The sequence below is a fragment of the Cricetulus griseus genome, chromosome 2 (assembly GCF_003668045.3).
Source record: "Cricetulus griseus strain 17A/GY chromosome 2, alternate assembly CriGri-PICRH-1.0, whole genome shotgun sequence".
Taxonomy (NCBI): domain Eukaryota; kingdom Metazoa; phylum Chordata; class Mammalia; order Rodentia; family Cricetidae; genus Cricetulus; species Cricetulus griseus.
In genome coordinates, this window is record NC_048595.1 from 379,358,280 (window position 1) to 379,384,751 (window position 26,472).

Below are 26,472 nucleotides of genomic sequence, written 5' to 3' on the forward strand. Positions count from 1 at the left end.
TTAGTCTGTTTTTATAGTACTGTAACAAAATGCCTAAGGCTAAGTAACTTTACAAAGAAATAAGATTGATTTAGCTTACAGTTGTGAAGACTCAAGGGCCCACCTCTTGCTGGTAGAGCCAGAGACAGGGAGTATTCATTGTTGCTTATTGCTCTGTCCTGACGACTTTACCTGACTTTCCAAGCATACCACTTCTAAACACCAGAATGAGATTAATTTTCTAAAAATAATAATAGTAAAAGAAAAATCAAAATTTAAAAAGATTTTATTACCACCATTTTGAGACTTGGTCTCACTATATAGCCCTGGCTGTCTTGGAACTCACTCTGTAGACCAAGCTGACCTCTAACTCATAGAGGTCCACCTTCCTCTGCCTCCCCAGTGCTGGGATTCAAGGCGTGCACCACCACATTTTATAATTTGTAAGTGTGTGTGTGTGTGTGTGTGTGTGTGTGTGTGTGTGTGGTTGTGCGTGTGAATGAAGATGTCTGAGGAGTCCAGAGGCATGAGGTCCCCTACAGCAAGAGTTAAAGTCAGTAATGAGTCACATGAAGTGCATGCTGGGTATCTGGAAAAGCAGTAAGCGCTCTCTACCACTGAGCCATTTTTTCCAGCCCCTATTTTTAACATTTTTAATTTTGTGTGTGAACGTGTGTGTACATATGTGAGCAAATGAGGGCTGGTACCCTTGGAAGCAAAAGGCTTTGGATCTCCCTGGGACTGGAGTCACAGGAGCTTGTGAGCTGCAGACACAGATGCTGGGAAACTGACCTATTGGAGTTCCTTTGCAAGAACAGTACATGAACTTAACTGCTGAGTCCTTTCTCCAGTCTACCACCCAGATTTTGTGGAAAGAGTTTAAGTGTTCAGTCTCTAACTCTTCAAAACAAATTAACATACAACACTCAAGCTTACCCAACCATTTGTAGGCATAAGAGCTTAAAAATAGTCTCAAAAATGGAAAGTTCTCAAGCCAAAAGCTAACGCAAGAACAGTCTCATGCCGGTGGGAATCTGTAGCCTGTAGTGTCTGTGTTTCCCCTGGGTTCCCTCCAAGCAATGGGCTCCATCCCTGAAGAGCTGAACTTTTCCAAGCAAGCCCTTGGGTGAGAGTTCACAAACCCCGCAGGGCTCCCTGGATTCCCTCCACGGCTGCTGCTATTCCTCAGGGCCGGCTGTCTTGGTGGTCACCAGCTCAGTGGAGCCCAGTTCCGTGGCCGGCACTGGGATGCTGTGGCCCGGCAGGGTGGTATCTACATCTTCTTTCGGGGTAGGCCAGATGGGAGCAGAGGCATGAAGGGTTTCTGATGAGGACACGAAGACATTGTCCAGGGATTCTGGGGTAGGCGAGAGACCAGGTAAGACAGTTCAGGATTGAAACATAGCCTCCCCAAAAAAACGCCTGCTCTAGAAGCCTCCTCAGCAGAGGAAGTGGGACAGCACATGACAAGTCTTCAGGACAGGAAGTGCTGAGTCTGGAGACTTGATAAGATGAGGAGGTGGGGACACTGTATGGCCAGTCCACTGGGCAAAAGCTAGGACCAGGCCCCTCGGGCTCTCCAAGGGCAGGGCAAATACTTTCATCTGCAAACATCTCTTCCTAGGCTATGGGGCCTCTCTGCTTGGATTAAGACTTGGGCTGTGCTGTCTTCCCTGTGCACTTGGTAGCCTCAGAGCTGACTCTTCAGGACCTCCTCAGTCCCGGGTCCCAGTTCCGGACCTCCCCTAATCACCAAGAGTTGTGCCCCCACCACCAGCCGCCTATATACTCCCTCAGACACAGTTCTCACCTTCTTGGACTCCGTCTGGGGTGCCAGGGGAGGCCATCCTGCGTTGCTGCCACCACCTCCAGGTCACCAGAGCCACCAGGGCCAGAGCCAGCATCAGTCCCAGGAGCGCGGGGGCGCCGAAGAGCAACCCCGGCAGCGGCAGCGTTGTGTCAGGCCCGGGTCCCGTGCCCACCGACTCTTGTGGTTGCAGAGCCGTCCCGGGGGCATGGCTGCTTGCTGATGGCGAAGGGGATGCAGATGGAGGGCGGGGGACCAAGAGGCAAGGTTGGGAGGAGTAGGGACAGAGAGAGAAGGAACAGAGAGGGCGGTGAAGGCCATGGGGAACCGCTGGCCCCAGGACCAGCCGAGGGGGACGGGATGTAGCTAGCGCTGGCGGGCTGGGGACCTGGGAGCAGATCCTGTCAGTCCGCGTGGTCTTGCTTACCGTGTAGAGGGTCTGGCGTGCGGAGGAGGTTACAGGCTACGCAGTGTCGCACCAGAGGGTCGAAGCACAGTGTCTGAACGCATGGCGTGGTCATCGGGCTGTCCCGACTTCTCCGACTTTTGGCTTCGCGTTTCCTGGCACCCATATCCCACCGCACGCAGGTGGGACAGAGTTCTGAGTCTGCTCTGTGCCCCTCTAGTCTAGAATGAAACCCGGACGCAGCATCCTCCGCCCCGCCCTTGCCTGCTGGGGTGGGACCACTGGGGTGGAGCTGCAACCTAGCCTGGAACCCCAGACCTCTTTCACCTGTGGTTCCTGCATTAAACCACTCAACTGTCACCGCAGACAGACAGCTGAGCATTGTTGGCGCTGGGGGTGGGGGAGTGTCAAACTAGAGCCTGCTCTTGGACAGCAGAGGGGATGGACCCTGTAGTCACTTCTCTCAGTCTCCTGCGGCCTCTGCTGTGCCTCACCAAGGCCAGCTGCACCCAGTCCCCCCTGCTTCCTGCTCTGCCATTCCCAGAGTCAAGACATCACACTCTTGAGTGGCCAATTGGAATGACCACATTGGTGACAGAGGGACACAGATACCCTAAAAAACTCCCCAGTCTTACCACCCTCTAGTCTCTGTATCCTAGTCCTCTGCCCAGCCCTGCTTCCCTGTCCCCCTTGAGAGAAGTGGGGACAGACAGCCAGTCAGCCTGAACTCCCATGGAGAGTGATAGCTACAGGGACTGGCCTGAGGGCCACCAGTACAGTACAGGTCACCACCAAAAATGACAGGAAGACTTGAGAAAATGGCATGGTGTTGATAGAGGGGCAAAGTCTAGGTGCCATGGAGTATGAGTAAAGCCGGGTAGTGCCCGGTGGTGGTGGCACACATCTTTAGTCCCAGCATTAGGGAGCAGAGGCAGAGGCAGGTGGATCTCTGTGAGTTTGAGGCCAGCCTGATCTACAGAGCAAGTTCCAGGACAGGCTCCAAAGCTACACAGAGAAACCCTGTCTCTGTGTAGACCAAAAACAAACAAACAAAGCTTGGTTGCACAAATGGAAAGGCCAAGAAATGCTGGGACTTGGGGGGTGGTGGACAACAGGCTAGAACAATAGAAAGCTTGGACTCTGGCAGCAGGGTGCTGGGGAGCTTGAAGCAAGCAGAGCTGGAGGGGGTGGGGATCTGCAGATTAGCAAAACCTGTCTCCCTGCAGTTCTTTCCCTGGAGCCCTGTGACCCTGCTTGGTCGTGCTTGTGCCTTGCCCAGGCCCCTGCTCTATCAGGCTTTGGGTCCCCAGTGTTAGTTTCCCACTTGCCCCTCATCAGTTTCTCTCAAACCCTGTCAGTCATACAAACAAGCTCTCTGAAGCTTGGGACATATGTAGCCCCCTTCCCAGGAGTCATGGGCTGCAAAGGGCCTGAGGGAGCTCCCAGCTGGGAGCTCAGGCCTGGAGTCCCCTGGTGGGCCTCAGGGTTAGGGGCTGAGGGATATCTTTAGCAGCTTCAAGGGGAAATGGCATGGGAAAGGCCTGCGATGGTGAAGGGCTGTACACATACATGCTGGGGGACAGACATGGCCACTGCTGTGGGGTGCTGGGATAAAGGAGAGCACCATTGCTGAAGATGGACAGGGTCCAGCTGGAGAATGAGGCCTGGCAGTGAGGAGACATGGAGTGTTTGGGTGTGCGTCTCACTGCCTTGACTCACAAGGGCTCTGTGGCTGCATCCAGAGGCTGCAGCCTTTGGAGAGGCAAGGAGGCTGGTGCTCTAGTACAGGGTAGGGGAAGGTGCAGAGCTGAACACGGAGTGAAAGAATCAAAGCGCGTCACTGGAGATCCTGGGGACTCACACAGAACCCTAGTCAGTCAGTCTCTCGGGGTTCTGGCCCATTGCCTTTCCATCCCCTTGCCTATGGGCCAGCAACTTGAAGGCAGGAAGGTGTAGGCGGCAGGGTAGCTGCAAAGGAGAAGTGGGTGTGGGGAGGTGGGTGTGGGTGTGGGTGTATGGGGAGGTGGAGAAAGGGAAGGAGCACCGAGAGGAGCCAGGGCAGGAGCCAGCCCTTCTTATAGTTGAGAGGCATGAAGGTTAAGACCAGAAGTCTTGGCTGCAACCCTCTGCTCACACCCCCTCTGTCACTACTGAGTTGCTGTTACTCAATCATTGTTAGGGCTATGGAGCCCAGCCTATGCACCAGGCATCTTAACTGTTGTGTCCGATACTGACACTGAAGAAGAGCCTGGGGTTCATGGAAACCCAGGGCCAGCAATCTAGTCCTGGGAGAGGGAAGCCCAGCAGGGCCCAGGTTGGGAAAATTCCCAAGGGCCACACAAAGGAAGCTGCCCTGCAAGGAGATGCTACTTCACAACAGGATGAGGATTACTAGTTACTCAGGCTCCTGCAGCAGACAGGCCATCTCCGGGTATGAAGCAAGAGGGCTGTAATTCAGTCACAATGAAAGAATCCTTCACTTCAGCCAGAGAGGGACGTTTGAGGTCTGGGAGGACAGAAGCAAAATTACTCACATGACACAAATGTTTATTGGGCATTTCCTATGGGCCCCATCGAGCCCATAGACTAAGGAGCTAGACTAAGCCGGCGACAGCAAAGGCTTGTGGGATTCACGTCTGACATGTACAGGTGCTCAACCTCAGCCAAGTATTTTCACTTGTGTCTCTATGGGGGTGGGGTGGAGGCTGTGACAGTCCTTGAATCTCTGCTTGGATGATTACATGGTTAAGAGGAGAGACTTGGGACTAATGATGTAACTCAGCTGTGTAATGTTTGCCTAGCATGCACAAAGCAGCTCTGGGTTCCATCCGGATGGTGTGGTATAAATTTGGCATAATGGAATACACTTGTAATATCAGCTAGCACTAGGGAGGCAGAGGCAGAAGAGGCCCAGGAGCTCAAGGCTATCCTTGGGCTACATAGTAGGTTTGAGGAGTCCATCCTGGGCTATGAGACCCATCAAGTGATAACAAGACCAAGAGGGAAAGGCAGAGGGAATGAGGTGGTACTCACCAATGTAGGCAATGTTAGGCTATACGTCAATGTATTGTTTTTCATAGCTGTTAAATCAAGTTTGTTTGTTTATTTATTTATTTATTTTTGAGAGTTTCTGTGTACTAGCCCTGGCTGTGCTGGAACTTGCTCTGTAGACCAGGCTGTCCCTGAACTCAGAGATCTGCCCGACTCTGCCTCCCAAGTGATGAGATTAAAGTCCTGAGTCACCACTGCTGGGCTAGTTTTGCTTTTGTTGTTGCTGTTGTTTTTTGAGAAAGAGTTTCTCTTTGTAGCCTTGGCTGTCCTGAAACTGTGTTGACCAGGCAGGCCTTGAACTCAGAAATCTGCCTGCCTCTGCCTCTGGAGTAATACTGTGTGTGTGTGTGTGTGTGTGTGTGTGTGTGTGTGTGTCTGTCTGTCTGTCTGTCTGTCTAAGTGTATGTTTGTCCACCATGTGTGTGCAAGAACCTTCAGAGGCCAGAAAAGGGCTTAAGATTCCTGGGAACTGGAGTTGCAGGCAGATGTGAGCCATCATGTGGACACTGGGGACTGAACCCAGGTCCTCTACCTCTAGAGCAATCAGTGCTCTTAACCACTGAGCCATCTCTCCAACCCCAAGTTCATCCTTCCACATAACATTTCTAGCTTACTGAGGAAGAAGCAGTGGAGAGCCACAAAGGGCATAGTCTAGAGGAGGTGGGCTTCTGTGTCTCCCCGGGGCTAGCATATCCTCCAGTGCCACCTTCTCAAGCCAGAAGTTCTTCTGTGTCACTTTTGACTATGAGACTACCAAGAAATTAGTTCCAATTCACTGTAGTGCTTGCACATTTTCCTTCTAACAGATTTTTGCTTTTTAATTTGTTTTTATGGATTTTGTTATTTATAAATCTCTTTATGACAGACAGGATACTGCCATGTTGCCTAGGCTGACCTCAAACTTCAAAGATCAAGCAAGTTTCTTGCCTCTGCCTCTTGAGTAGCTGGGCCTAAACACACATTCCACCAGCCCTGTCCCACGCTATGTTCTCGCCGGCAAGAATCACACAGGACACTCGGATCCTTCTGCAGGAAAGCTTTAATGCATCTTGAGAGAGGAGAGCATAAGCTTACCAGAGCGGAGACCCCGAGCCAAGAATCCCGTCCCCTAATAAAGGCTGGCAGCCCCGCCTGGGACGTGTCACCCTATGAATGGCTTCAGCTCCTCAGGCCATATGAGCCACGGGATAGGCAGAGATCAAAGAAATGGAAATTACCCAGCGCCTGCGAAATAATTTACATTCAGTGCCTGCAGGCACCATCATTGTAATGGAGAATGCAGGGATGGCTCCCTACACAGCCCAACCTACCAGCCCTTAAAAAAAAAAAAAAAAACAACAATTTTCACTTTGAACAATTTGCTATGACTTCAATGCATTCTTTTCTTTCTTTCTCCTCAGTGCTGAGGATTTCACCTATAATGCCAGCACTTGGGGTGGGATGGAGCAGCAGGATTAGGAGTTCAAGGCAAGACTGGTCTACACAAGACTCTTGCTTAAAAAACAACCAAATTTTTATTTTATTATTTGTGTGTATGATGTATGCCTTAGGGTTTCTACTGCTCTAAAGAGACACTATGACCACAGCAACTCTTATAAAGGAAAACATTTAATTGGGGTGGCTTACAGTTTCAGAGGTTTAGTTTATTGTTATCATGGCGGGAAGCAAGGCAGTGTGCAGGCAGACATGGTGCTGGAGAAGGAGCTGAGAGTAGAGAAGCTTCATCTTAATACCACAGGCAACAGGAAGTTGTCAGAGCGTGGCTTGAGCATATGAGACCTCAAAGTCCACCCCCAGTGACACACTTCCTCCAACAAGGCCACACCTCCTGGGCCCATTTTCTTTCAAACCACCACAATGTGTGTGAGTGGAGTCATACATGTGCTACAGTGCGCATGATGCCAAGGGCAACTCTCAGGAGCTCTGGGAGGCACATTCAGGTGTCAGGCTCAGCAAGCAAGTGCCTCTTGCCAGCCTGGACACACACACACAGACACAGACACAGACACAGACAGACACAGACACAGACACAGACAGACACAGACACAGACACACACAGACACACACACACACACAGACACACACACACACACAGAGACACACACACACAGACACACACACACACAGACACACACACAGACACACACACACACACACACACACACACACTATAAAATGAGGGACTTTGTTGATGAAACTCCTTCTTGCCATAGACTACTCCAGCTGGGTATAGGAGTCCTCGAAGAATAGGTGGGTAAGAATTCGGCGGTGACAAACAGAAACAAACACAGAGGCAGTTTGAATCTGAGTGTCTTTTGCAGTTCTCAAACAAGGTTTTTTACAGAGATATTTTCTCAGGGGATGTTTTTGTTAAGCAAACCCAAACATATGACATTATTGTTACTTGGCACAGTGACGTGGAAATCCAAAACATAGAATCATCCAGGGTTAATCAAAACATAAAATTATCCTTGATTAGTCAAAACATAAGACCGTCCTTGACTAACATAGGATTATCCAAGGCTAATCACATTTCTTAAATCAAACTAATATATATTTTTATGGTCAGTTATTGTTTAACATCTATTACCTAGTTCTTGTGAGTTTTTGAAGTAATGAGCTATTTTAACTCTTTCTTATTAAAAGCTTTTGTTACCAGACACTTAAGCCCACTTTCGATGACACATGGACAGCCATATGAAATTTTATTGATGGGAAAGTTTTTACTATTTGTACTTATGTGAATGACATGAGTGATTTGGAAAAATGATTTGGTTTTTCCTGAGATGAGGTCATGGCTAGTGACCCCCACCTCAGGGGATGGTTTCTTATTTCTTTTGTTTAAAATGTCAGCATAGGCTTTTAGGAACATTTCGTTAATGTGGAAAAAAAGGAATAGAAAAGCAAACAGAAATTGCCATGAGAATCACAGCCCAATATTTTTCTCCGGCTGAGAGTTCCACAACCATATCCAGGAAACCTCCTTCTTTTGAAGTTATTGCCTCAGTCTGTGGAACTTGTCACACAGAATCTACTGGATTTGGTGTGGTATCTTCAATCAAATTTTTGTCTTACTGATCTCAACTTTTTCATTTGCTAAATGCTGGCTTCAAACTCGCTACATAGCTGAGGATGGCCTTGAACTCCTGATCTTTCCATCAAGTGCTAGGGTTGTGGGCATACCACTGGGCCTCTAACTCAGAGATCTGTCTGCTTCTCTGCCTCCTGAGTACTGAGATTAAAGTCCCTGACACCATGCCCAGCTGCTCCTAAAAAAAAAAAAAAAAAAAAAAGTTATTCATTTGGGGGTGGGGTGAGGCGTTCTTGCTCTGAAAATTTCCCCAAACAGCATGAGATGAAGAAACAGGCTGTTTTTTTTTGGGGGGGGGGAGCTTTCAGAGGACGAGCCAGCAGGAATGAAAGTCTAGACGGGGTCGGCACCCATCTGACTGTGAAGCATGGCCCAAGTTCTTCATGCTTCAGTGACAGGGTCAGAAGTAAGGCCACTGTGTCGATGGGACAAGCCTTGTGTGATGGGGGTGGGAGGCAGCCCCTGGGGACAGTGAGGCCCAGCCCCCCAGATCTGGATGTGAATCTGCTCTGAGACCTGGGATGTTCTCAAACATGAATGTTAGTTTCAGCTGTAACCAGCCCAGGGCACCCACATTAACAGCCCTTCAAGACTGTAGTTTCTGAGTTGGAAGTGGTAGCCGGGTAGTCTCAGTACACTTGCTCTGGAGACTGCTCTCACACAGCCTTGGGTCCACACGTGCAAAAGCTTTTTGTTCTTTCGAAACATGAGTCATAAGATGGAGTGCCCTGGGGCCTTCCCGGGCACCATAAATTGGCTTGGGAATTTCATGTCTACCCTCTCAGCCCCACCTCCGTTTTTCAGTGTCCAGTCCTCAAAATAGAGGCTCCCTTGCCCCCTCCCTCAACCCCCTTGTGTCTAGTTCTGAGAAACAAGGATGCTGTTGGAAAGTCCCCTTCAGTGGGGACAGAAGGAAGGACCATGTCAGGTTTTCTGTTCACTGAAGAGGGGCAGGAATGGTGGAGGAATGAGCAGAAACTGCAGGCCTGAGCAGCAGGTGCCCCAGACAGAAGTGGTCAGGGTGGTCCTGGTCCTCTCTCCTCAGAATGGAGCCTGCAATGGCAGGCCACGCCCTTCCATGAGGCAGAGCTTCACTCTTGGGGTCCCCTCTCCCTACATACCCACTGTGCAGGCACCTGTGCACTGTCATGACAGGGTCCCTGCTCTGTCATTCTTAATGCATGGCTTTGGTATGAGGACACGGGGCCTTCGGTCCAAGACAAGAGACCACAGAACTTCAGCCTCTCGCTGCAGGAGTGGAGTCCTGCCTGGGGGTGGGGGTGGGAGGCAGTGGGCAGTTGTGCATGGGACAGTGAGGATGTGAGGAGGTTGAGGACGGGGAATTTCCTGGCTTCATTCAAGGCACCACAGAACAAGTTGTGGCTGGTTTCTGGGCCTCCTGCAGTTTCCATGGAGGGCTATTTTACCATCCAGTAAGTGCTGACTCCACACCAGAGCAGCGAGCAGCAACAGGAGCCCAAACTCCAAGAAGGAACCAAACTATAGGTGAAGGATGAGAAGGGCTGGAGAGAAAAAAACTCAAGGAGGGCACCAGGGGATGAGGGATGTGCTTTTGTCTTAAAATTTTACTTTTTTTTTGGGGGGGGGGGCTGGAGAGATGGTGAAGTGGTTAAGAGCACTGGCTGCTCTTCCAGAGGACCTGGGTTCTAATCCCAGCACCCACACGGCAGCTCACACCTGTCTGTAACTCCAGTTCCAGGGGATTTGGCATCCTTACACCAATGCACATAAAATAAAGTATTAAGGAAATTTACTTAGGATTCTGTGAGAGATCCTGACTCAAAAATAATATGGAGAATGGTAGAGGAAGACACCTGACGCTGACCTCCACACTGGCAAGCATAGCCATGTGCTGGCTCCCCTGTACACACATACCCTGCGGAGGAGAGAGGAGGGCGGTGCAGGATCAGGCTTTTGTTTTCAGCCATGAGAACCCCAAAGAGGCAGAGCAGTGGGGCTTAAAGCAGGATAACGTGCTGACCTGTGTCACAGGGCCTGGTGGTGAGACTCCAGGGCCTGGTCCCTTCTCACCTCACTACTTCCTCTGTGGCCAAGCAGCCCAGGCCTCTGTTCTACGGGGTTGAAGTGTTTTGTTTTGCTTTAATTTTATTTTTATAAATGACATTGGGGGGACATGGCCACACATATGGAGGTCAAAGGACAAGTTGCAGGGATGAGTACTGGAGATGAAATTTAGGTCATGAGGGTTGGCAGCACACACTTACCAGCTGAACCATCTTGCCTTGCTGGCCCTGGTTTGGACAGGGTCTCATGTAGCCCAGACTGGCATCAAATGCACTGTGTAGCTGAAGATGACCTTGAACTTCCACCCCTGAGTGCTGGGATTACTAGTTTGAGCCATTATGCCTGCATGTGGTGCCATGGATTGAACTTTACTCTACCAACTGAACCACATCCCCGTCCCTTGTAAAATGTATTAACATTGTATAATGTGTGTGAGACCAGAGGACAAGTTTCAGTGTGTACTCTTCTAGCTTTACATAGAAGTCAAGCAAATGCAATTTTACCCCACAGACTACCTTATCTGCTCCCCCCTCCCTTAAGCTGGAGCCCAGGCTGGCCTGAAAAATCACTGTTCCTCCCACCTTTGCTGGCTAAGTGAGCCACATCTAGCTGGGTGGAGTATCCTTGGTGCCATTCTGAAGCTTCCTTTCCTCTACAAGAATGACCATCCACCACCACTTAGGCAGGGACAACACTTGGGTGAGCACCCTCCTGCAGAGAACTGAGCTCCAGGAGGGATATAAGAACTGCCCATACCAGGTAGCCTAGGGACAAATGAACCTGTGATGTAAAGAAAGCTCTCCCAGAGGATCCTAGTCCTGATTCAGGTGGCAGCAGGCATCTGATAGCTCCCCCATTCAAACCAGTCCTTGAGTCACCCGACTACTCCACCTCAGCACCAAGCCCAGTTCTCATGTCCTCAGTCAGACACACTGCCAGGAGCAACCACTCCCTGCTGTCTTCAGTAAGGACTGAGGGCACCTGACTGCCATTTAAGTGTCACTCAGCCCTGCTGTGCAGCAGGGGCAGGCCAGCCCAAACCCCAGAGAGGTGCCTCTAGTTCCAGAGTCCCTGCCAAGCTTGGCAGGGAGCTGGCAATAGTGACAGCCTCAAGCTTCCCCAGCACCTGGAAGGCTCCCAGGTCTTCGCTGGGGAATGTGATGCCATTTCTCTTGTTAAATGGCACCAGGTGGCAAAGAAAATGTGGCACAGGGACCTGAGGGAGAGATGGGCACATAGTGCTAGGGAGGCAAGGAGTAAGGGGCGAAGCTTCCGATTCTCGGCAAAAGGTGACAGGTGACATAAACAGAAGAGGGGTGCCCATGCTGCCTTCTTCTCTGGCTTAGGTGCCACTCTATCAGCCCTCCCACCCCACTTTAGGGCCAAGGGTACTGAGGGGGTCTGGAGACAATACCCCGTAGACTGCCGCTTTCTCAGGCACAAAACCTTGTGTTCCTATCTCAGGCCTTCCCTGGGGACATGCCACACCTTTGCTGAGCCACACATAACCGGGGACCATGCAGGTCTGCCATCCACTGGTTATGACCATGGACACACCTCCAGTGAAGTAGCCTCATCAGCAACCCTGCACGACGGTTGACAGAAGCTGCTGCTGTGTGAGCAGGACTCTGTGGAGCATGAAGCGCTCTGCAAGTGTCAGGTGACATGTGTGGCCTCACAGGGATCTACAAAGCTAAGGCCCCTACTGGGACCCAAGGGACTGCCATAAAGTCAGAAAGGTATGTCTAGCTGGGTGTGGTGGTTTGCATCCTTAATCCCAGCACTTGGGAGGCAGAGGTAGGAGGATTTTTGAGTTCAAGGCCAGCCTGATCTACAGAGCAAGTTTACTATACACAGAAATCCTGTCTCAAAAACAAAGAAAAACCCCCCAAACACACACACACACACACACACACACACACACACACACACACACACACACACACACACACACACACACAAATCCAAACAACAGCAAACCAGACAGGTGCTCTTCATACTAGGGCAGGGCATTGGGCTGTTCTGGAAGGTAGCTACAGCCTGTGGCATCCAAGCAGAGGCTGTCTCTGCCAGCTATTGAGACCTTCTATGCTCTCACAGAACCTCCCAGGTCCCCATGTGTTAAGCCCCCTCCTGCAGCACTGGAAACCTTGACTGGTGCTAACAGAACTTCCCCACTCCAACCTGGCCCTTGTACTAACAGCCCTCTGGATCTGAGGGCAAGCGTGTAATGGCTCCCAGTTCACTTCTCACACTCTGACCTTGCTGGTGTCATTCCTGATGTGAGATAGTTTTAAGAATAACCTGGGGGGGGGGTGCTGGAGAGATAGCTCAGTGGTTAAGAGTACTGGCTGCTCTTCTAGAGGTCCTGAGTTCAATTCCCAGCAACCACATGATGGCTCACAACTGTCTGTAGTGAAATCTGGTGCCCTCTTCTGGCCTGCAGGGATACATGCAGACAGAACACTATTCACAGTAAATAAGTCTTTTTTAAAAAAAAAAAGAAAGAAAGAAAAGGAATCAGCTCTGTTTGGTTTTACAGGATTGTGACTGTTTGAGTGCCTTGTTGCAGCCGTGCTGGGCATGATGCTGTGTCTGATCTACCAGACAGACAAGTCACAGGGAATAATATAGTCTCAGGCAGCATGCCACCTGCCATTTCATTCAATCTTCTCAACATGACATGAGTAGAACCATCTCCATTTACACCAGGGAAACAGGTTCCCAGGAGCAACCGCCAGGCTGTAAGAGGAGCAGGGGCCAGCATGTGACATTTCCCTGGGCTCCTGGAAGCCAAGCTCTGCCCCTTAATTGTACAATCAGTTTCTTCATTTACAAAATCAAATACTGGGTGAGACAGATTCTCAGTTTTTTTTTTTTTTTTTTTTTTTTTTTTTTTTTTTTTTTTTTTTTTTTTTTTTTTTAAGTCTTTGTTCCAAAGAAATCAGACAGCTGAAGACAGGGGCTCCTGTGGGGTGAGCCAGGAAGCGTGGCCGCTAGGTTCCCTCCCCACCCCTGCCCAGCTCTGCCTGGTGGAGCGGAGCTCAGTCCTATAGTGTGGAGGCTGCCTCCAGGGCCTGTCAGGCCCTGACTGGTTTTCACCAACAGTGACTGCTTCTGGAGCCTGAGCCAAATGTGGGGAGGGCAGCGTCGCTCACAGCTCCTTGGATGGGGTACTGTCGGAGCACCTCAGCAAGGACAGCAGGTTCACCGCTGAGATACCTGGCACGTGACCAGCACAGATCTGCAGCATGCGTACCAGGCGTTGTGCCATGGTGGCTCGAAAGCTTCCCACCTTCAGGGAAGAGCAAAGAACAGCAGTGAGGGGGTGGCTGGCTTGTGGCCATACTCCGTGCAGATAGATGCCAAGGCAAAACCCAGGGGCAGAGATGCAGGGCACCCCATGACTTTGCCAAACCTTACTAGGTAGCTTCCTACCTTGTTTTTCAAACCTATAGACACCCAGAGACTGTGAGCCCCGATCAAGAGGAAATAAGGGAGACAAGACTGGTAAGGTCTGACCAGGCCATAGTGGCGCACACCTTTAATCCCTTTGCCAGGAGGCAAAGGCAGGCGGATCTCTGAGTTTGAGGCCAGCCTGGTCTACAGAGTGAGCTCAGGATGGCCAAAGCCTGTCTTGACAAACCAAACAACTAACCAACCAACCAACCAACCAAACAAAAAAACTGGTAAGGTGAAGTACACAGTCCAGGGTCACAGAGGGTGACTGCAAAGCTGGGATCTCAACCAAGGCAAGTCCCAGCCACTGACAGGCATCCCAGGAAGATACAGAACAGAAGGCTGGATGGACAGAGTGGTCCCCAACACAGATAAGGACATGTCAACCACACTCACATGCCCTTTATTGGGATGGAGGGCCCAGGGCAGCCGGGGTTAAGGAGCTGTACTGGACCTGGACCAGTGAGTTCTGGGCAAGTGAGAGATGCTCCAACAAGGGGCCTGGGGGCACTGTCAGCCCATCACTGAGTCTGCTCCCGAAACTCTGCCTCATCTCTAGAGGCAGCACCACCCTACCAGCTGTCATGCCAGAATACTCAGTTGTCCCTGACTTGTCTTCCTGTCACCTCACATCTGGCCACCAGCATTCTGTTGACTGTCCAGGAAACAAGGACTGTGGACCATCCCATGTCACTCTTCCCTGGACACCACTGAATCCAGGCCATTCAACCCCTCAAGAAAAATCTCTAACCTTCCTCATTTCTGCCTGCCTCTCTCTTTTCATCTACTCTCACAGCCTGAGAAAAGCCACAGGCCTCCTGGGCCCCAAACTTCCAGAAACTCCAGTTTGTTCCCCCCACTTTTTAAAAATTTAAATTAGAAACAATCTTATTTTATATATCAATCTCAATTCCCTCTCTCCCCCATCCTCCCATGCCCCCACCGACCCCCATCCCATCACCCCTCTGCTCCCCAGGAAGGGTGAGGCCTTCCATGGGGGAATCATCAAAGTCTGTCATATCATTTGGGGCAGGAACTAGGCCCTCCCCCATGTGTCTAGGCTGAGACAGTAGTCCTCTATGTGGATGTCCATTCGTACACTAGGGAAATACTGTTCCACTACCAAAGGCCCCATAGACTGTCCAGGACTCCTAACTCATACCCATGTTCAAGGGGCCTGGTTCGGTCCTATGCTGGTTTCCTAGCTGTTAGTCTGGGGTCCATGAGCTCCCCCTTGCAACTCCAGTTTTATTTGGAGTAAAGCTATAGCCTTTACTAACTCTACGAATTAACCCCATCATTACTGACATTTTCTCATTGCTTTGCCCTCCTGGCATTCAGCTACTCCTGCCCAGGCCTCCCTGGAGGGCCTTCACCACACCAGGCAGGCTCTAGCCTCCTTGATTGGCACACTCTTCTGCCAGATAGCGTGATGGCTGTTGCTGAGATACAAGCTCTCCCCGTCAGTATCCATTCTACCCACAAAGCTATATCCTGGCTCCCATCCCTCACACCCAGGTCGGTTGGTCAGTCAATCAGTCAGTCAGTCAGTCAGTCTGCCTGCCTCCCTCTCCCTCTCCCATCCCTCTCTCCAGATAGTGTCTCTCTGTGTAGCCTTGGCTGACCTGGCACTCTCTGTAGACCAGGCTGGCCTTAAACTCACAGCGATCCACCTGCCTCTGCCTCCTGAGGGCTGGGATTAAGGGTATGAGCTATCATCTCCAAGCTCCCGTCATTTTTTTACATTGCAAACAAATAAGCACAAGCAGCATGTCTGTGTTCCTGACTAGGGTACAGCCAGGATATGTATGTATGTATGTATGTATGTATGTATGTATGTATATGTATATGGCACACTGCATACGTGTGAGAGGTATTCTGAATCCCCCTCCTCCAAGGTCTCTATCTCCAATCTAGTCTGAGTGCCATAGCTGTCTCCTGCCATGCATGCCCCACACTGAGACATGTCCCCCACACCATTCTGACCAGTTATGGGAAGACATGCTCTGGCAGGCTGCCAACCACCTCACTGGTTTCTGAAAAGACAGGGCCAGTGCTTGCCCTGTCTTGTGTTTCCAAGCACTAGCACAGGCCATGCTGGGAGACAACTGGCTCTGGGTGAACTGCACACCTCCTAGACCAGTGTTTCTCAAGCTCCCTAATGCTGTGACCCTTTAATACAGTTCCTCATGTTGTTGTTGCTACTTTGAAACTGTAATTTTGCTACTGTTACGAATCATAATATTAAAAAGAGACGTGAATCATAATGTAAACATCTGAAATGCAGGCAGGATATGTGATAGTTGACCCTCAAAGGGGTGTCATCCCACAAGAGTGTTTCCCAGTCAGAGAGAGAGCTAGCAACTCTCGTCACACAAAGGCCTCCAAATATGTTGGCATTCTAACTTGATAAGAAAAAAAGTTTGCTCTGAGAAGGACAACTGAGACATGTGGGTCGGGGGTGGGGGGGGCCGACAGTACAGAGATGGGGCTCTTCATCTGAGGGACCTAGGCACGTGTTATGGGCAGGCATCTGTAGCCTGCTGCCAGCTGGAAACAGATGCAGGCTCTGCTTTCCTACAGTTGGCCCTGTGACTTTCTTTTCTCTTTTTAAAACTACATTAGAGAACGTGCGTGTGTGTGTGTATACCTATGCATGAAGGTCAGAGGTCAGTTTGCAAGGGATCATTCTCTCCTCCTTACATGTGGGGCACAGGGGCAGCACTCAGGCTGACAAGTACCTTCACCTGCTGAGCCACATCATTGCCCTATATTATTCAAGGCCACAAGCATGGAAACTCAAAAACTGGTGTGGCCTGCCACCTCATGGCCACATAGGGAACGGCAACAGTGCCTGCCATAGAGTTAGCAGGCACCAGAGTTGGGAAGCAGATGATTCTTCAGGAAGAGATCTTACTGATTCTTCAGTAAGGTGACTTGCTCAAAGTCACATGGTCAGGAGGCCACAATGGGGAAACAGCTGCACACTAAGCAGCTGGCCCTAACTTACTGTGTGACTCTTTTTGGAGTGTCTTCTCAGAGGTTTGCTATGAGGAAAGCCTGGAGGGTGAGACACTTCAGGTGTGCCAGGGGCACAGGGTGCCGTCACCTATGCGAGCAGAGCCAGGATCTATCAAGGATTCTGAAAACCAATGTTAATAAGACCGATCGGTGTGCAATGAATGCATGCACACCCCACCCATGCCGGTGTGCAATGAATGCATGCACACCCCACCCATGCCGGTGTGCAATGAATGCATGCACACCCCACCCATGCCGGTGTGCAATGAATGCATGCACACCCCACCCATGCTTTGGTTCAGGGGTGATCTCAGGGCAGTTTAGCAACCAGAATATAGTAGTGATGAGGTCTGCCCCAATATGTAAATGAAAGCATCAGCTCCTCAATGTGTATAGGTATTCTGTCAGCATGTATGTCTGTGTACCATGTGTGCCTGGTGTCCAAGAAGGTCAAGGGTATGAGAACTAGAGTTAGATAGTTGTGAGCTGTTATGTAGATGCTGAGAACCAAACTCAGGTCCTCTTCAAGAATGGCAAACCCAATAAGCCGGCACTCCAGCCCCAGCATGCTATGTTTGTTGGTAACTGCTAGCTTGGCTATTCCCGCTGACATTCTTGGCTAATTCATGAGCTCAAGTCTAGCTAGAGGTTAGTATGGTGCTGTGGGGGAGGGATATGTTCTACTTCTCATCCAAATTTATAGATCACCTGAATTCTGGGGTCACAGGCACAGTACACAGACCATATAACAGGAAACCCTGGGCACAGGATGTATGGGACTTTGTCCTGACTTGGTTCTTATGGAGTCACTTCTTAGGGAAAATGCTAAGACCCAGGGCACAAATGCTCAAATGAACCTGGAAACTAACAAAAAGATCCCTAGTTCAACTGAGCAGGTCAAGTGAGGGGCGGGGCAGCTTGGGCCCAGAGAACCTTCAGTAATTCTCCCTGGAAGCATACATTAACTCCTACTGAACACCACCACAGATCAGCGCAAATGCATTTCCGAGGCTGCAGAGCTGGCTCAGTGGGTAAGTGTGCTTGCTATATAAGTATGCATGCATCCTGACCCTAGTAGCCATGTCAAAAGCTGTATATAGCTGTGTGTGCCAGGAACCCTAGTGTTGTGGGGGGAAGGGAGTGGCAGATACAGGAGGATTGCTGGGGCTAGACAGGTACCAGTCTAGTTCTAGATTCAGCAAAGACCCAGCTCAAGGGAATTAGGCAGTGTGATAGAGAAAGACACCCGACATCCTTCTCTGGCTTGGGGCATGCACAGGCACATGATCCCCCTCACGAGCACATAAGACACACACAAAATAAAAAGAGAAAGAAAATACATACCTGCTTTGCTATGGCTAGACAGGGCTCACCTGGTGAGCACACCTACAGAAGCTAATCAGGGCGGAACCAACACACTCAGCTATGTACCTGTCCATCTAATTAAAACCCCTAGTATTTGCAGTGTGTCCTGCCCTGTGACACTACAGACAAGGCCTGTGACATCGGGCACTGTGACGGCCAGAAAGACATGAGAATACACTGGTCCATTAGACAGAAAGGACATTTTTTGGAAGTCAATTGCTTGTACTTCCTGTTTACTCAGGTCTCGGGTCTCTGAGGGAGTTGAAGACTACATAGTTAAGAGTTCTCCTTGTTTACCAGACTCAAAAAGGAAACTCTGTACACTAAAGATGTGCAAAGTGTGAAAGGTTGAGAGACATTAAAAGATAATTTGATAATGCAAATTAGAATAGAAAGTAAATTAGGTACAAGACTTTGAACTCACCAAGATAGTATAGATAATGGAGTATTTTCTCTGAATTTGCCAAATGCAATTGGACTAGACATTGCTAATGGACTTACTGCCTGTACGTATTGTATATAGTTATTGTACTTACTGAATATAGTTTTTCTTATATTAGTTATAATTTTTTTATTTTTTTACAAAAAGGGGATATGTGGTGATATCTTGTTTGTACAAATAAAGTGAGTCTAAAGACTCAAGGACACCTCATATCATAAGTACTTATCCTCCAGTAGGAGAATGCAATATCAACAGGGACTTTAAATGTGCAGGAAGGACTTAAGACTAGGTCTTAACCAGAATTACCTGCCTCCCTCCATACCCAGTGATCCTTCAGTATGCATGACCCCAATATGCTCCCGTGTTCTCACTGCCCTTTCCTTGTACTGAATTATAATACTGGCCACAATGACCAGGGTTCTTACCTCTAAGTCACAGAAGAGCAAAGGGCTTCGGTAGGTACGGGCCAGTTTTATAACTGTGTTCTGGTGAATGCTGCAGTGGCTCTCCCGTCCAGCTGCAAAGAAGCCAGGCATACTTCAGACTACATCCAACAGAGATCCACCTGCCTCTGCCTCCACCTCCCAAGTGCTGGGATTAAGGCGTGCACCATCATGCCTGGCCATTCTTTTCTGAGCAGTCAAGACCATCACATTATACTACAAGGCTGAAAAGGCTTAAAGCGTTTCTTCATTTATTTATTTATTTTATTTTATTTTTTGTGTAACAGTCCTGACTGTCCTGGAACTCACTTTGTAGACCAGACTGGCCTTGAACTCACTGAGATCCACCTGCCTCTGCCTTCTGAGTGCTGGGAACAAAGGCATGAACCACCACCACCTGGCTGAGTTACTGTACTTTTGAAATAAGGATAAGAGCACCCACTACACAGAGCTGCTCACAGTCAGTGAGTTGATACTGAGGGATCCCAGGCTTTCACCTGTTTACCAGTATTCACCATCACTATTAACACCATCATCGGCATCAGGGAGAAACTCTCCCCCAGGAACTCAGTGTGATCAGACAGTCACTGACCCTGAGCAGAGTGTTCCTGAGTTCTCAAAGGAGTTAGCAAGACAAAGAGGAGAAATAGTACCTGACAGGACCCCACAGAAATCACTCAGAGGATATTCTTGACTCCAGGCATGGTGGCACATAGAGTTTGAGGTTAGCCTGAGCTACATATGGAGTCCCTGTCTCAAAATGTAAAGAAACAAAATGAAACAAAGCAAAAACCCAAACAAAAGAAGGTGATGGCCCAGTTGAACTTGGTTCTCTACTGTTGAGCTCTAGGGCTCCTGGGCAAGCCACTTAACCTTATGACCAGTTTTCTCAGTTGTAATGCCTACCTCAACGACTATTGTAATAAAAACCCAGAGTGTCTGATGCACAGTGAGAGCCAGTGATTACCAGTAATACTGCCTCATCTCAGGGCCAGTAGGGCCTTTTTCAGAGAACTGTGGCTGACCCAAAGAATGAGAGGAAAAGGAGTGGGGCTAGACATGAAGGCAGAGGCCTATTGCAAAATCCCTGAGACATGATCTCACCAGGTTGTCAAGCTGGCCTTGAACTCTCAGTAATTCCCCTACATACTGTCCTTAAACTCCTGATCTTGTAAACTTGGCATCATGTACTTGAGACTGTAGGTGTGTGCCACTTCCAGGGTTACTTTGTATCTTTAGAGGATTTCAATTTCACTCTGGAAGCCACAGGAGTCAGCAAGGAACTCCAAGCAAGAGCATAATTAGCTATTCAGATCAAGTTAGAAAGTTGTAGTCCCTGGTTTAGTGGTGCACGCCTTTAATCCCAGCACTCAGGAGGCAAAGGCAGGTGGACCCCTGTGAGTTTGAGGCTAGCCTCATCTACATAGTGAGTTCCCGAACAGCCAGGGATACATAGTGTCTCAAAACAAAACAAAAACAAAAGTACATTCTTAAATAGGGGCTGGAGAGATGGCTCAGTAGTTAAGAGCACTGACTACTCTTCCAGAGGACCTGGGTTTGACTCCCAGTACTCATGGTGGCTCACAACTATCTGTAACTCCAGTTCTAGAAGATCCCATGACCTCTTCAGACCTCCTCAGGCAAAAGAAAAAAAAAGTCAGTAGTTGGGTAAGGAGAACTCTGCAGGCCACCTCAACAAGGGCCACAACTGCTATTGCTCTAGTTGAGATAGGGATGAAGCAGAAAGAGGCCACACTCACCCCCTGTGGCGAGGAAACATACTTTCCCCAGGAAGAAGCTGCTGTCCACGTGGCTCAGACACTCCTCCACCTTCCGGAGGCTGGGATACAAGACCAAGCGAGAAAACAACAGAAGACAGAATTTCACAAAACAGCCCTACTTGTGGTACACAGAGGCAGAGACGGGCAAATCTCTAACTTGAAGCCAGCCTGGTCTACATACCAAGTTCCAGGACATTCAGGGCTACTTACAGATACCCTATTTCAACAACAACCACCCCACCCCCATGTTGTTTTTGTTTTTTTGAGATAGGACCTTTGTTAGCATCCAGACAAATGCAAACCTGGCCCCACCCCTTGGGAACCTGGCAGGCCTGGCAGGCAGTACCCTGGCTCTGTAGGCAGTTGCAAAGGTCCCTCTAAGAGGCAAGCTGCACCCACTTCCCCTCTCTTTTCTGCCATTTCTCTGAAGAGGCAGATAGGTCTGTCTCTCCTCTCTCCTCTTCTCTTATTCCCTTCCTCCATAAACTTTCCACACAAGTCCTGCCTGATTGCATATTTGTCTCTCATCGCCATGGGACCCACCAAAGGTCCCATCTCACACCATATTCATAACAATGTCACTATGTAGCTCAAGCTGGCCCCTATCTCTTGATCATCCTGCCTCAGCATTCTGAGTGCTGGGATTATGACATATACCATTATTCTAGCTAAAAGCTGGGTGGGTTTTTTTTTTTTATATTTATTCATCATGTGTATACACACATCCATGGAATGTGTCATGAGGTACCTGTGTGGGTCAGAGGACCATACTGAGTCCTGGAGTTGAACAAGTTTGAGCTAAGCCATCTTGCTGCCTGCTTTCCCCCTTTTGAGGCAAGATAGTTCAGGCTGCCCTGAAGATGACTTGGAACTTCTGATCTTCCTGTCTCCTGTCTCCATATTCCAAATGCCGTATCTCCCCTCTGTTTTATTTTAAACTATGTGTTGATTGGTGCTTACATGAGTTTAGGTGTATACCTGAGTGCTGGTGTCTGTGGAGGCCAGAGGCATTGGATCCCCCAGAGCTGGAGTTCCAGTAGATTCTGAGTCTCCTGTAGTGGGTGCTGGGAACCAAACTTTTACAATCACTGAGCTGTGTGTGTGTGTGTGTGTGTGTGTGTGTGTGTGTGTGTGTGTGTGTATGTGTACTTTAAAGAATCCTCCTCTTTAAGGACTCTTTGATGCCAATTCTCCAGAGGAAACTGCTGCCAACAGTTTGGGGTGCAAACACAGTGTTGTGTTTAAACATCTGTGTTTTTCTCAAATACTGTCCTAACCACTATTCAACTTCTGACTGCTATAGTTTTGACATGGTTTAGTGCTAAGTGGTCATGTGCTAAAATTTAACCCCCAGTGTGAAAAACCTCAGCAGAGCACTGGCCCACAATGCTACAAACAAAGTAAATAAAACAAGGGCAGAAATTTGGGCTGGAGAGACAGACGGCTCAAAGGTTAAGCACACTGACTGCTCTTCCAGAGGACCTGAGTTTGTGTCCCAGAACACCCCCACCCCCATAGCTCAACTGTCTGTAATTGCAATTGGAGGGGGTACCATGCTCTTTTTTGCCCCCCTTAGTATGTGCTAAATGAACAGGTGACAAACACTGTCATGATTTGTCTTTCAAACCCTGAAGCCCTCCCTCCTCAGCCATGCAGCCTCTCACTGCCTCTTGCTTTCCCATTGTAAGGTTATTGTTCCAGCACATGTCCAAGCTAGGTCCTCCAGAGCTCCATCCTGTCTCTCACCTGTATTTGCTGTGAAGGTTAATTACAAACACAATCAGGTCAATTCGGGGCCGGTTCACAGTGGAGGGCAAAGGGAGGGAATTGGCCAAGTGGCTGAAAAACAAGAAAGTGCATGGCTAAAGACACTCATACCCACCTCACAGTGACTGTCACATATTGTCCTTTAGACGGAAAGGAGCTGCCTCAGACGGAGTCCAGCACTACCCACTTGGTGGGACACAGCCAGCTCTACCCAGACCTCCCTGGGAGGGGTACTGGGCTGAGATGCTTAAGGGATAAGACTGAATCTCTTTAGTATGAGGTAGATGTGGGTTTGACTCAGTTTTGTCATTTGCCAGCTATAGCTGCCAAACACACAACCTGAAGGCCTTTCTTGAATTCTCTACCCATTTTTTTGTATACATCGAGCTCTTTTTTCCTTTTCCTCCTCCTCCTCCTCCTCCTCTTCGAGACAGGGTCTCTCTGTGTAGTTCTGGCTGTCATGGAACTTCGTAGACTAGGTTGGCATTGAACTCACAGAGATCCTCTTGCTTCTGCCTCCCAAGCTCTGGGATTAAAGGCCAGCATTACTATGCCTGACCCATCACTCTTTTTCTTAGATTATAATTCAAGGAATACCAAAAGCATAACACTTATTTTTAAAATTATCATAGTTTTTTTTCCTAAGACATGGTCTTATGTAGCTCAGGTATAGCATGTAACTTCCTATGTAGTTGAGGCTAACCTTTGAAGCCCTGATTCTTTTTCCCTCTATTCCAGGAGCTGGGATTAGTCTTGTGTCATCATGCCCAGCTGAAACTACACAAGACACACACATCTTCCTCTTCTGGCTTCTTTGGCAGCTGGGATTACAAATTCAAGGCCAAATGAATTTCTAAAAATCCTTTTCTAGGGCCTGGAGAGATGGCTCAGTGGTTAAGAGCACTGACTGATCTTCCAGAGGACCTGGGTTCAATTCCCAGCAACCACATGGCAGCTCACAACTGTCTGTACCTCCAAGATCTCACACCCTCACACAGGTTCTTTTTCTGAGTTATGAGCTTGGTCTGGTGTTAATGTGTTTCATATTCTCAAGCCTGGTGAGGTTAGAAAATTAAAGGGAAAACACACAGTAATAACTATTCCTCCAAAACTGGGGGCACCAAGGAATTCTCAGAATTTTGTTGCAGGTACACCATACCAGGACCGTTTTTACAACCAGTGAAGCTTTAAGAATTTTGCTAATTTTCTGGCACATCTCTGTGAGTTCAAGGCCAGCCTGGTCTCCAGGATAGGCTCCAAAGCTACAGGGAGGAACCCCATCTTGAGAGAAAAAAAAACAAAAAACAAAAAACAATTTTGCTATTTTCTAATTCATCTTCCTGGACTAGCTCACCTTCACTTCACCATGCCACCCTCAGAGATCCCTGCTTTACACTTTTAGTACATTTCTTGGATCATGAATTAACCAGATTAACTCAACTGTTATTAAGTGAGCTACTCTGTGTTAGTTACTGCTTAAGGCTCTGGTGGCTCGCCCATGAACGTGGTCAAAAATCTCGATTCTTAGGGACTGGTGTGTATGTTTAGGGGGAGGACCAGAAACAAGTAAACAGGTAGGGAGGTGATGAAACAAGAAAACAGGTAGGGACGTGACTTGTGCTTTGGTTTGTTGAGACAGGGTCTTATGGAACCCAGGTTGGCCTGAAACTGGATATGTAACAGAATGACCTGGAGCCTCCACGTTATAAATGTTGTATCTCCCTCTCATTTTGGGCTCTAAATGGTGTTTATTTTCCACTCTCCAGGGGTTTTGGTCACTCTCTTGTTATGGTCACTTTTTTTTAAAGATTTGTTTGTTATACAGTGTTCTATCTGCATGTATCCCTGCAGCCCTGAAGAGGGCACCAGATCTCATTACAGATGGGTGTGAGCCATCACATGGTTGCTGGGTATTGAACTCAGGGCCTCTGGAAGAGCAGCCCGTGGCCATCTCAGAGGTTAAGAACACCTGGGGGCGTCTCAATGAGGAACTGTCTACATTAAATTTGCTTGTAGGCATGCCTTATGAGGGATTTTTTCTTTTTAATTTCTTAATTGGGATGAGGAAGGCAGATGGGCACGAATTCCTTCCTTCCTTTTGACTGTGGATATAATAACCGACTGCTCCACGGACTTCTCCAAGAACGATGGGCTGTAACCCGGCACTGTGAGCCAAGTATGTCTTTTCTTAAGCTGCTTTTGTCAGGGTATTTTATCTTTCGTCGCTGCAAAAGGAAACAAAACCAAGACACATACCTCCGCTTCGTTTTTAGGCGCTGACGACCAAACCCAGAACTTCAATGAGTTAAGTGGGTTTTTGGAGTTATATATGAATCATGAACGCTTGCAGAGACTCGTAAAGGAGTCAGCTCCGCAAGGGTGGGCAGGACCAGAGTGGCAATTGGGAAGAGTTGGGCCCTCTCTCGCAGGCTCCCTTCCCTTCCCTCAGGCCAGCTCAGAGAGTTCAGGCTACACCACAGCAACTTACACCCTCAGCTCAGACGCACAGTGTTCTTGGAGCATCGACTCCGCCAGCTTCTGCAGAAGCGCATCCTCCGTGCCCACCAGCTGCGAAGGGAGAGAACCAGACAGATGAAGATCCGAGCAGGGCGGCTCCTCCGGAGGGCCCGGCACTTTGAATCCCTCCTAGGGGTATACACCCAGCCAGAGGCGGCCCGGAGAGCTCCACTTCCCGAGAAGCGGACCCTGAGGAGCCACACTCCGAGAGATCGTCCTACGACTCTCTTAGAAAGCCGGGAAACCCAAGTTCGAACTGGAACGCCCACTCAAGCACGTTGAAGAGCCAGCAGCACACCTATTGGTGGAGGCGTCACTCAGTCTCGCGGGCCGCCGCTCCGATTGGCTCAGAGTAGTACGCCCGCCCACCCCCGCCGCCGTCCGAGCGTGCTGTACTGAGGAAGCACACAGGCCTGGGCTTGCGGGAAGCCAGCCCAAGGGCGCCGTCCGCACCTACCAAGATGGTGGCTCGGTTCAGGTCAGGCAGCTTGTCCATAGACCTCAGCACCGACATCTCAGCGGCAGCCGAGCCACCCAGCTCAGCGCGCGGACCTTTCAAACCGCCCGAGTCCCGCCTCCAGTGGGTGGGGCGGGGCTTGTAGTCTGGGCGGGGCTCTTAAAGAGCCCGCGCTCTTAAAGAAACCGCTACCCCACCCCACTCTCTCTCTCTCTCTCTCTCTCTCTCTCTCTCTCTCTCTCTCTCTCTCTCTCTCTCTCTCTCTCTCTCTCTCTCTCTCCTCTCTCTCTCTTCTCTCTCTCTCTCTCTCTCTCTCTCTCTCTCTCTCTCTCTCTCTCTCTCTCTCTCTCTCTGGTACACACATACACACATACACATGTAGACAAAACACTCATATCCATAAAAATTAAATTAAATTGAAAACTTTATAATGAAAGAAATCTTATTTTTTTTTTTAAAGAGGAGCATGGGTCTTCTGGAAGAGCACCAGGTGCTCTTAATGGTTGAGCCATCTCTCCAGATAAGTACAGCTCAAGTGTCCCCACCTGCCTATTCCTGAGTGTGTGATTTCTCCCTCTCCTGGTTTTGGAGCTCCTCCCCTCCCCCACCGACCAGTGGAAGTTCCAAATGTATGATTTTTGTTTAAGTTCCTAAACTTTAACTTCTCTCCTTAGTCTATTATCTGTCTCAGTAGATTTCCACTTGGCTGACAGACACCATCCGGGAATCAGCTGTGGACTACAAACTGTTCCAATTGGCTTTGAGCCCTGGACTTTGATAAAACTGTGATGTGAACCAGTCCAGCAGATGTGATTGCTCCCTGTCTCTACAGCTGGGTCA

At 49.2% G+C, this 26,472-nt stretch overlaps 2 protein-coding genes across 3 annotated transcripts; both read right to left on the reverse strand.

Moving 5' to 3' along the window:
- Positions 1 to 419: 419 nt before the first annotated feature.
- On the reverse strand, positions 420 to 5,565 carry Tnfrsf13c (TNF receptor superfamily member 13C). Its single transcript, XM_027404115.2, has 3 exons — positions 2,214 to 5,565; positions 1,790 to 2,005; positions 420 to 1,336 (listed from the first exon to the last, which is right to left on the reverse strand). Exons 1-3 carry the CDS (start codon positions 2,572 to 2,574, stop codon positions 1,158 to 1,160), a joined length of 756 nt encoding a protein of 251 aa, XP_027259916.1. The 5' UTR covers positions 2,575 to 5,565; the 3' UTR covers positions 420 to 1,157.
- Positions 5,566 to 13,272: 7,707 nt separating this feature from the next.
- Cenpm (centromere protein M) lies at positions 13,273 to 25,782 on the reverse strand. Of its 2 annotated transcripts, XM_027404116.2 has the most exons (6): positions 25,633 to 25,780; positions 25,147 to 25,226; positions 22,638 to 22,730; positions 20,871 to 20,950; positions 19,093 to 19,184; positions 13,273 to 13,675 (listed from the first exon to the last, which is right to left on the reverse strand). In XM_027404116.2, the coding sequence occupies exons 1-6, from the start codon at positions 25,687 to 25,689 to the stop codon at positions 13,535 to 13,537; spliced, it is 543 nt and encodes a 180-aa protein (XP_027259917.1). In that variant the 5' UTR covers positions 25,690 to 25,780; the 3' UTR covers positions 13,273 to 13,534. The 2 variants fall into 2 exon arrangements, with proteins under 2 accessions (XP_027259917.1, XP_027259918.1); XM_027404117.2 differs by lacking the exon at positions 19,093 to 19,184 and having other exon boundaries at positions 25,633 to 25,782.
- Between the last annotated feature and the right edge of the window lie 690 nt (positions 25,783 to 26,472).